We start from the raw sequence: 12,035 nt of genomic DNA on the forward strand, positions 1-12,035 counted from the left end.
AAATCAACGATGTGTACCAGTTTATGAAAATGCATTATGGGTATCGAGATATGTTCATTATACCAAAATCTGAGTTTTGATTTCTAAAGTTCACACTGCATTTAATTCATATTAGTTATTTGAAGTTATATTCACAATTGTCTCACTGAAAACCCACACAGTACCCGTAACTATCCTCTTACTGGGTCACTGTTTGTAGAGTTATTGCCACTTCTGGGTCACAGTTCATTCTAACATCTGTAACGGTGTTTCCCTGATATTTCCTATCCAGCCTGTCAGCAAATGTGGCCCCATTTGTAGGGGAATACGGATCCAATAGGAAAAAGTATTCCTAGTGATCCTCCTCTTGAGCTTTCCCCTCCTGACAAACAGTGCTGACACACGGGGTCGAGCTGCTGACGTTCTTTTAAGGTCTAGAAGACCACTTGCAATAGTTCATGTTGCATGAATTGCAGAGGAGGGACCCCTGGAAAATACCCGAATATTCGAAGTTTATTTTTCTAGAAGCCCACTTGCAATAATAAGACTCAGACTCTTCACTAGGCAAAGCACCAGTTGGCCTGGAAGGTGGGCTGTGGCACCCTAGTAATACCAACCAAACTCGGCTGAATCCCTCGTCAGGCTGGGAAGAACGATGATGGAAAAATCCCCTCTTCGTTTCTTTTTTGAAATTGGCTTCCTCCCAAAATTGGGAAAAGTGCCATGGATGGTAGATAGATATACAGGAACGGTGTTCTCTAATATTTCCTGTCCAGGCTCATTTATGGTCAGTTGATTTTTCCATCCTATAATGACTCAAAGGTCAGATAAACCACTTGTTTTAGTGGGTGACAATATACTACACCTGATCTTCCGTTGATAACTCATATTCTTATGTTCTGACTATTTTCTTTTCTGACATTCAAGTCCTTATGTTTAAATTTTGTAGCAAAAAATGAATTTTAGTTGGGAAAACCAGATGCTATAAGGCCAAGGACTCCAACAAGGAAAGTAGCCCAGTGAGGAAAGAAACTCAGGAAACGGATAGAATATGTGCATGAGTGTACCCTTAAGCAAAAACTCGAAACTAAGGCAGTGGAAGTCCATGGTTATGAGTAATTAATCTAATACCAGCTAACAGTGATCTATTTTGTTGAAACGTACAAATATTTTGCATTTTGCAAAATAATCCAGCCCATCCTGGATAATGAGGGAGGGTGGCCTGTGGCACCCTAGCAGTACCAGCTGAACTCGGTTGAGTCCCTTGTCAGGCTGGGAGGAACGTAGAGATTAGAGGTCCCCTTTTTGTTTTGTTTCAATTGTTGATGTCGGCTACCCCCAAAAATTGTGGGAAGTGCCTTGGTATATGTATGTGTGTGATGTTATTTTCTTTGTTTGAATATTTTAATCATTCTAGTGCATAATTGCAACGTATTCAGTGATTTGCATTTAATTTTTGCTATATGTAAACAGTGGTTACCTAAAATAATTTTACATAATTGAACATACCTTACGATTCAATATTTCCTCATCTACTAATTAATTGGTTTGTTGATTTGCTCAAATCTCTTTGCCAAAACACTTTGGTATCCAAAGTTTGGTGAGACTATAGCTATATTATGAACAGAAAATACTGTAAATAAAACTTTATAGAACATTTTTAACAGAATTTCAAAAGATTATATAATTCTGTCGCATCCTGAGAAGATATAAGATGAAATAATTACTCCGTGTGAAGAAATTTGTGCTTTTCGACTAATAGAAACTTGTAGTTTTTGTCAAAAACAAACTTGTAGTTTTTGACAAAAAGAAACTTGTAGATTTCGGCAAAAAGAAACTTGTAGTTTTTGGCAAAAAGAAACTTATAGTTTTTGAAAAAAAAAAATTTTCTCTTTGACAAAAAGAAACTCGTAGTTTTTGACAAAAAGAAACTTGTACTTTTTGACAAAAAGAAACTTGTAGCTTTTGACAATAAGAAAATTGTAATTTTGACAAAAAAGAAACTTGTAGTTTTTGACAAAAAGAAGCTTATACTTTTTGTTAAAAAGAAACTTGTACATTTTGACAAAAAGAAACTTGTAGTTTTGGCAAAAAGAAACTTGTACTTTTTGACAAAAAGAAACTTGTACTTTTGGACAAAAGAAACTTGTACTTTTGTACAAAAAGAAACTTATAGTTTTTGACAAAAAGAAACTTATACTTTTTGACAAAGAGAAACTCCTACATTTTGACAAAAAGAAACTTGTACTTTTTGACAAAAAGAAACTTGTACTTTTTGGCCAAAACAGAAATCCTTCGTGATGAAATACTACATTATGAAGGATCAACAATGAGAGGTTATGTGATCCAGGGTCCTTATTAGCTTCCAAGTTGTCACGGGGTCCTATAACTATGAACAGTTGAATTTGTACTTTAGATTTCATGATCGGCATCAAATTTCATTGAAGTATAACGCAGATCACTCTAAGTAAAGCGAATCTAATCAATAAATGCCCTGGACGTCTTATATTGACGCCATCTGATCTGAAAACCTATACTTCGATTTACTTAATAACAAACATAACAAACTATGTAATAGGTACAAGCGAGAAATCACTTGCTATGCTTCAAGATTTACCAGCCAATTTGTTGCTACCACGTAGCTGGTAAGTATTTGCTTATCACAAAAGATGAGCTATTTTTCAGGGATCTTGAACCCACGACTGATGTTTTGTTTACATATCACCCTTCTTCTTCTTCTTCTTCTTCTTCTTCTTCTTCTTCTTCTTCTTCTTCTTCTTCTTCTTCTTCCAGATGAGCTGTAATTTAGGGATCTTGAACCCACGACTGATGTTTTGTTTACATATCACCCTTCTTCTTCTTCTTCTTCTTCTTCTTCTTCTTCTTCTTCTTCAAGATGAGCTGTAATTTAGGGATCTTGAACCCACGACTGATGTTTTGTTTACCCATCACCCTCCTCCTCCTCCTCCTCCTCCTTCTTCTTCTTCGTCTTCTTCTTCTTCTTCTTCTTCTTCTTCTTTACCAGTGACGATAGGCATACCTGAAGCGCGGTTGGAAGGGAGCCTTAAGCTGTTTGATGGCCTGTGGAGTGTGAAGATTAGATTGAATTAATGATTCAATAACAACTAACAACAAGAAATACAGCCATTTCTAGTCCACTGCAGCACCAAGACCTCAGACATGTCCTTACTCATGTCTGGGGTTTGGCCATTTTCATCATCATGCTGGCCACTATGGGTTGGTTATGGTGGGAGACTTTAGTCTAATCGCTCACAGCAAACCAACCTAATATAGGTGACCATGACTAGTACAGCTTTTCTTATCATGGCGATACGCAAACCCTTTCACCACGTTAAGGTATCCCTACTAAGAATGAAATATGAACAACAATGTAAGTCTCTTACGGGAGATAAAGTTATCGTTTTAGATTCTAAGAAAATATCTAAATGGTTAGAAAGGTAGAAACATAAAGATACCATTTACATTCTAAGAAAATATCCAAAAGCTAGAAAGATAGAAACGTAAAGATATCATTTAGATTCTAAGAAAATATCTAAATGGTTAGAAAGGTAGAAACATAAAGATATCGTTTAGATTCTAAGAAAATATCTAAATAATTAGAAAGATAGAAACATAAATATATCATTTAGATTCTAAGAAAATGTCTAAATGGTTAGAAAGGTAGAAACATAAAGATATCGTTTAGATTCTAAGAAAATATCGAGATAGTTAGAAAGATAGAAACATAAAGATATCATTTAGATTCTAAGAAAATATCGAGATAGTTAGAAAGGTAGAAGCATTAGCAGATACTAAATTTCAGTAACTATCAGGATGAAACTGAATTCTGTTTCATATATAATAAGATATATCACCTTATCCTCTGTAGCTGAAAATCACTGCATTTAATTAATTTGATTAATTTAATTCATCTAATTCATAAATATATGAATATATAAATATATCCCCAATTGAAATCAAGAGTAAGAAAGGTTACAACCATTCTAATACATTCTTTTGTTTAGTTCAATTAAGTATATAAAAATATACGAAACAATACAGATATCTACTTACAGACACAAAACCATAGAAAAATCTCATAAATACGTTACCCTTGAAATAGTACTAGACAAAGAAGACTTCTGAGCTCGTACCTGTTTTTGAAGAGAAAAATTTCATTAATATGTTATATTGATAAGAAAATGTCAGGATTATCACAAATATAAATAGAGACAAAGATACTAACTGATTTATATGTATAGTTTAATAATTTGATTTAATCATGTATAGATGGAAATTGAAGAATATTATATATGATGAATAAACTTATTAAACTATGAAAATCAATGTGAGGCACAGAAAGCGTAGAGAGAGAGAGAGAGAGAGAGAGAGAGAGAGAGAGAGAGACATCGTGTAACATCGTTAAGTTATTGCAACAGACATCGCTATATTGAATTTTATTTCACAAAAATTATGTATCAAGTATTCGTGAAACAAAATTCAATATATTATTATTATTATTATTATTATTATTATTATTATTATTATTATTATTATCATTATTAGCTAAGCTACAACCCTAGTTGGAAAAGCAATATGCTATAAGCCCAAGGGCTCCAACAGGGAAAAGTAGCCCAGTGAGGAAAAGAAACAAGGAAAAATAAAATATTTTAAGAACACCACCACCCCCAAAATAAATATTTCCTATACAAACTATAAAAACTTTAACAAAACAAGAGGAAGAGAAATAAGACAGAATAGTGTGCCCGAGTGTACCCTCAAGCAAGAGAACTCTAACCTAAGACTGTGGAAGACCATGGTACAGAGGCTGTTGCAATAACTTGCAATGCTTTGTGTAAATATGCTAAAGTTAAACAGAAAAGGAGTCCTTTTTTTATTATTATAAAATTTGTATGTCTATGCAATCATTATGTAATGGGTTTTTGATGTGGGAAGGAATTTCTATTATTATTAAGAAATAGTTTAATCAGTGAATATAAAAGTGTATTTAACTATCAGCAAATAAACCAAAGGAATTTGATGAGTGAATATAGTTTGTTTGGACAGGCGTAGATTTTCTTTATTACTTGTCAACTTGATTTCATTTAAGGGGAAGTTGTTGTTTATCTTCTGAAATACAATGCAAAGGTAGTTTTATGATTCAAGAAATATGATTTAGTATTACCTTGCCAGGACTGAAGCTGGTCGGGAAGCAAACACAAGGTTGAGTCTTAGTCTTAGGGTAAGCTAAAGATATTGCAGTCCAAGGGGGAGGGGGCCGTAGCCCCCGTTAGGTAAGTAGGTAAAGATACGGCTCCTAGATTAGGTTAGGTGGAGAGCCTTAGATTAGGTAGTCTTCTTGAGTTTGTCTCCCTTTTAAAGTGTGTTTTTTATTACTCAAACCTTTTGAAATTTTACACCCGGTCTGTTCCTATATATTACAGATGCTCGAAATCTCTTTTGATAAAAAATAAAAATTGGAAAAAAAAAAATACACAAATTTCAATATAAATGGAAGAGAGATGAATCTAGACGAATTGGTGGTTAAAAGGTAGAAATAAATGAGCCACGAAATGTGCTCAAGGGATACTGGGGACATAGTTACTGTAAAATTGACAGACAAGGGAGGACTTTACCCAAGGGGAAACTTACCTGTTCTATGAATCCTGGCGACGCTTCCTTGGTAGTGTAGTAAGTCGGGTAAAAGTTGTAATTTGGTCTGGTCTGATAAATAGGGTAGGTCATGTGTGAGGTCTCTTTCTGATCGTAAGTGTTATATGAGCTGTAAGTCGGGTTACTGGGCTGGAGCACAGTATACTCGGTCACTGGTCTGAGAACGTAAGTCGGGGTGGGTTCTTTGCGGAACACACTACTGATCTTCTGTTTAATGCCGTCTTTAAAAGCGTCTACTTTAGCAATGACTCCTTCCACGGCATCTCTCTTGGCCTGCATAATGCCGTCGATTTTGGCCTTGAAGTGAGCCAGGGGGTCCTGTAGGGCGACAAAGCTTGCTAAAAGCGACTACATTAACACAAAGAATGGCGCTACGGAGATTCAGAAGCTAAGCAATAAGCATATCATGGATGATTAGAAGTATTGCAACATCTGACAGCATTTATTCAAGTTTCAAGCAGTTTCCAATGTAACTAAATTAAATATTGCAACATCTGAAAGCATTTATTTAAGCTTTAAGCCATTTTCAATGTAGCAATAAATCATACATTGCAAAATCTGAAAGCATATATCTAAGTTTTAAGCCATTCTCAATGTATCAATAAATCATACATTGCAAAATCTGAAAGCATTTGTTTAATTTTTAAGCCGTTTTTAATGTAATAATAAATCATAATCATAATAAAGTGGGAGTTCTGGATCAAGCTGTAAACGCAATTCACCATAACAACAGATTATTTGAAATAGATGAAAGAATTTTAATTGAACTGCCAGTGACAAAAACAATTTTAGAACTCTGAAAAAAGTAATATATCGTAAAATTAGTTTACAGCTCAAAACGGGTTATAAATAAATAAAAAAAAAAACAATAGAAAAATTTAAGGCTTTAAGGTGCAAGCAGATTTCTAAGTAATGATATCTTGAAATATCTTAAAAGCCTTCAATTCAATTCTAAACGATGCATTAAACACAAAAAAAGCTTTTAACTGAAACTAAAGAGTTTTCAAAGCAACAAGAATCATCAAAGAAAACATTTGAAAACTGTTAGAGCCTCTTCCACACAAGTGACAAATGCACGGCGGGCAGACACTGTTACCAATTTTGCCCTCTGTTCGTCGTGTGGCCAAAGTCATATGTTCGCCTGCCTGTGCCTACTGTCAGCCTTGGATTGTTAGATCTGGTAACACCGTTTCAAAGAGAGAGAATTACCGGCAAATCAGAGTGCCCGCTGTACATTTGCCCCTTGTGTGGAAGGGGCTTAACTCACCAGATGTAATGGTACACCTAAAAGCAACAAAAAGCCGAAAAAACATTTGAAAGACAAGAAATGAGACGCTATCAGCACAGAGAAGAAACATTACAAAGAATCCTAAAGCTTTGATTTATCTAGCTTTATATAATCCGAATAAGCTTGGGTGATTCTAAAAAACATGCACTAAATCTAAATGCTAAAGCATCTTAAGCATCACGAATGTAGGTCTGTTTGATGAATCTAGTCGTGAGAAGTCACAGGGCCACCTTCTCAAAATATTGTGTCCGAATGAATCATAGAATACTTATGGGGTAGGGGGGGGGGGGCGGGTGTGGTAGATCAAGAGGAAGGCAGAGAATTAGATGACGAGATAAGGTAAAGGATGATATGGAGAGAAGAAGTTTGGTGGAAGAGGATGCCTTCGATAGAAGGCATTGGAGAGGAGGCTTCAGGCAACCGACCCCTTATTGTAGGGATAATGGTTGGAAAGAAAAAGTATTTATATTTGTGTTAAATTTAATATACTTCAAAGTTATCAGATTAGAAGTGAAAGGAATGTTATGCCTAAAACATAGAATTTTGATTATGATATCTATAATCAACTGATACAGTTTGAAAAAAAAAGGCGAGATGAGTAATAGAAATGTTTATAAGAGGGAATTTAGGAAAGATAAGGAGGCTTGTTTGCGGCATATTACAAAAAAAAAAAAAAAGAAAGAAAAAGAAAAAAAAAACACAAGGGAGATATAAATAGGCTTAAAGTAAAATATTGAAGAACATTACCTTAGTCGAGGTGTAAATCCTGTAATACAATACAAATTTACCAATTTTCCTGTATAGGATATTCCCCTTTTCTAGTGTTTGTGCTTTTCCTAACTCTAAGTTTATCCATGAAAAATCTTCATGTCAGAATTTTAATAAAACATCTAATTCTTTTAACAGAAGAATATTTTTCATGTTATATGATTTTGAGAAAAAGACTGAATTACCTGAAAAGTAAACTAATGAGTGAACCATGAAAGGCAAAGTTTTTCCACCAGTCTTTCTTTGAAGGTAAAATAAAATAGTCTCCCATAAGTTTTAGTTTTCTTTAAAAGGAAATGAGTTCCCATGAGTTCTAGTTTTCTTTAAAAGAAAATGAGTCATTCTATGGTAGACTATGAAAGTTACAAGCAAGAGAAGACGGCTGGGAAAATTAATCATTATAAAATAAACTTACGAGAAGAAAGGGTGAGGAAGTTATATTTGGAAAATGAAAATGAAACAGTACAATGATTTTTAGAATGTGATACTTATTGTTGATAACACAAGAAATTTTCTATTGATTGGGCTAAAACAACAAATCGAAAATAAAGATGATTTTATGAAGAATATGTTGATTTTACAGTTAAGGGAAGTAAATACAAGATAAAAAAGAAAGAATAAGGTACCAGAGCTTTTGGAAAAAATAAATATTGTCTCTTAACAGCTCTATCATAATCCTTTTTAGGTCCATGTATTTGAAATAGAACTTTTAATTTTATTTACACCCTAAAAATCAAGCGAGCAACTCCCTTAGGATAACCCTTTTTATCAAACGACAACTCATCTTGTACACCACACACTCTGAACACCTTACATTACATTTACTGTATATATATTCAATTATAAGTTTTTAATAATACTCGGATCCTATGAAATAGAACTTTCCTTTTTATTTACACTCTAAAAATCTAGGGAGCAACTCCCTTTCATAAAAGAATCCTTTTTATCAATAGAAATACTCATCTTGTATACCATATACTCTCAACACCTTACATTACATTTACTGTATATCTATTCAATATATGCTTTTAATAATACTCGAATCCTATACTCAGCTTCTTTTCCTATGCTTTACATACTGTCTTAATCTGTAATCTTTCTTGCATATGAAAATTGAAACACCATCACTTATCATTCATGGCTATCTTTCTCTAATTCTTGATCAGAATTTTACCAAATACTATTCCCATTATGCAAAGTAATATAATGTCTTTATAATCTTTAGTCTCCTCTATCATATCTACCCTTATACAAAGGAAAAATGTCCTCTTTAATTATAACTAAAATCTTTCCCTTTATCAGACAAATCCTAAAAATGTTGGTTCGAATGATACTTTACAAAACAATTATTCATTAGTTTAGAGATTTGTTGTTAGTTAAATCATTTTCCAAAATCTTTCCCTTTACCAGATAAACCCTAAAAAAACATTGGTTCGAACTATATTTTACAAATCAATAATTCATTAGTTTAGAAATCTATTGTTATTTAAATAATTTTCCATATCATTCCATCGGTATAAAGACACAATATAACCAATATAATAAGATTTTCGTTTTATATGAAGACATAAAGAAAAATATAAGTAATAATAAAAGTATATGTGGTTGTAGTAGTAACAGAAAAGACAAGGGTCTTGTTTCTTCCTATATTCATTAGACCTATGATGACTACCTAAATAGTGTAAAAATGTCATATATCTGCCGTTTCTACTGACAACAATAAGTCAAAATAAGGCCAGGTAGATAATAGACATAGTAAATAGTTGTTTCCCCTGACAACAATAAGTCGAAATAAGGCCAGGTAGATAATAGACATAGTAAACAGTTGTTCCCACTGACAACAATAAGTCGAAATAAGGCCAGGAAGATAATAGACATAGTAAATAGTTGTTCCCACTGACAACAATAAGTCAAAATAAGGCCAGGTAGATAATAGACATAGTAAACAGTTGTTCCCACTGACAACAATAAGTCGAAATAAGGCCAGGAAGATAATAGACATAGTAAATAGTTGTTCCCACTGACAACAATAAGTCAAAATAAGGCCAGGTAGATAATAGATATGGTAAATAGTTGTTAATATTGACAACAATAAGTCAAAATAAGGCCAGGAAGATAATAGACATAGTAAACAGTTGTTCCTACTGACAGCAATAAGTCAAAATAAGGCCAGGAAGATAATAGACATAGTAAATAGTTGTTCCTACTGACAACACTAAGTCAAAATAAGGCCAGGAAGGTAATAGACATAGTAAACAGTTGTTCCTACTGACAGCAATAAGTCAAAATAAGGCCAGGAAGATAATAGACATAGTAAATAGTTGTTCCTACTGACAACACTAAGTCAAAATAAGGCCAGGAATGTAATAGACATAGTAAACAGTTGTTCCTACTGACAGCAATAAGTCAAAATAAGGCCAGGAAGATAATAGACATAGTAAATAGTTGTTCCTACTGACAACACTAAGTCAAAATAAGGCCAGGAAGGTAATAGACATAGTAAACAGTTGTTCCTACTGACAGCAATAAGTCAAAATAAGGCCAGGAAGATAATAGACATAGTAAATAGTTGTTCCCACTGACAGCAATAAGTCAAAATAAGGCCAGGAAGATAATAGACATAGTAAATAGTTGTTCCCACTGACAACAATAAGTCAAAATAAGGCCAGGAAGATAATAGATATAGTAAATAGTTGTTCCTACTGACAACAATAAGTCAAAATAAGGGCAAGTAGATAATAGATATGGTAAATAGTTGTTAATATTGACAACAATAAGTCAAAATAAGGCCAGGAAGATAATAGACATAGTAAACAGTTGTTCCTACTGACAGCAATAAGTCAAAATAAGGCCAGGAAGATAATAGACATAGTAAATAGTTGTTCCTACTGACAACACTAAGTCAAAATAAGGCCAGGAAGGTAATAGACATAGTAAACAGTTGTTCCTACTGACAGCAATAAGTCAAAATAAGGCCAGGAAGATAATAGACACAGTAAATAGTTGTTCCCACTGACAGCAATAAGTCAAAATAAGGCCAGGAAGATAATAGACATAGTAAATAGTTGTTCCCACTGACAACAATAAGTCAAAATAAGGGCAGGAGGATAATAGACATAGTAAATAGTTATTCATATTGACAACAATAAGTCAAAATAAGGCCAGGAAGATAATAGATATAGTAAATAGTTGTTCCTACTGACAACACTAAGTCAAAATAAGGCCAGGAGGATAATAGACATAGTAAATAGTTGTTCCCACTGACAACACTAAGTCAACATAAGGCCAGGAAGATAATAGTAAATAAGATGTAGCTATCCATTAAGCTCTATAGTGATGGAACCTGGAAAGGAAAACCGTACCGATTAATGTAATATAATCTGAGCACACTGTTACTTACAGGCAGAGGTCTGTACTGGTAGACTGGTATGGGAGCTGGATAGACTTGTGGAGCACTGTACTGAGGAACCTTTGGAGGATAAGGTGGATAGGCAGGATAAGTTGTGACCGGGAAAGGCACATACAGAGGAGACGGGGTCTGCTGGCTAGATGGTGGAGGAATTGGCCGTGCTGGGTAGGTGTACCCAACGTTTGTGCCAGTGATGCCAACGCTTGGATTGCTTCCATAACCTCCGTCATTTTCGTAGGTGCTCTGGGCCTGGTTGTTGTTGCTGCTACCACCCGTCACTGTGTTCTTTAAGCTGCTGAAGGCAGCTGCTTTAGCGGCCAAGGCTCCTGTTACACCTATAAACATGAAAAGGGATAAGAATTAGGTGTATATATTCGTAGATATCATTCTAGCTTCCTCATACCAAACGCCGATGCTTTGAAATTTTTACTTATATTAGCAGTCTAGGATGAAATTGGTAACAACAATGGCACGGGAGAATATTATCGAAGTCTGGTAATATTTGTCCTGGGATGAAATTAGAGCCAATCACAGCGAGAGCTCGCTTAGCATTCTGCTTTTCCAACTAGGGTTTTAGCTTAGCAAGTAATAATAATAATAATAATAATAATAATAATAATAATAATAATAATGATAATAATAATAATAATAATAATAATAATAATAATAATAACATACCAGAGTAAAGCGAATCTCCAGCATTACGCAAGCCACCAAGAACAGCGGATTTAGCTCCAACGATCCCATTGAGTACAGACAGCTTCGAGTCTTGGATGCTGGAGAAGAATCCTGGCTTCTCAACCTCATCCTCTTGTAGGTAGTAGTTATCGTCTTGAGGGACGAGTGGAGGGATCGGTGCTGAAAAGGCAGAGTTTCCATTCATGCTTTTAGTTTGCAATTCGTGATCAATGTGATTAT

The 12,035-nt window shown here is 34.2% G+C and overlaps 1 protein-coding gene across 1 annotated transcript in view; it reads right to left on the reverse strand.

Annotated features, from left to right (window-relative positions):
- Nucleotides 1-2,927: 2,927 nt before the first annotated feature.
- LOC137655914 (uncharacterized) overlaps nt 2,928-12,035 on the reverse strand; it is a 47,462-nt gene continuing 38,354 nt past the window's right edge. The window contains exons 5-9 of the mRNA XM_068390134.1: nt 11,796-11,975; nt 11,109-11,452; nt 5,632-5,970; nt 4,087-4,133; nt 2,928-3,060 (exon numbers count right to left, since the gene is read on the reverse strand). Coding sequence (XP_068246235.1) covers nt 2,928-3,060; nt 4,087-4,133; nt 5,632-5,970; nt 11,109-11,452; nt 11,796-11,975 — 1,043 coding nt within the window. The remainder of the gene's footprint in view (nt 3,061-4,086; nt 4,134-5,631; nt 5,971-11,108; nt 11,453-11,795; nt 11,976-12,035) is intronic.

Source organism: Palaemon carinicauda, chromosome 16, assembly GCF_036898095.1.
Source record: "Palaemon carinicauda isolate YSFRI2023 chromosome 16, ASM3689809v2, whole genome shotgun sequence".
In the NCBI taxonomy this organism is placed as follows: Eukaryota; Metazoa; Arthropoda; class Malacostraca; order Decapoda; family Palaemonidae; genus Palaemon; species Palaemon carinicauda.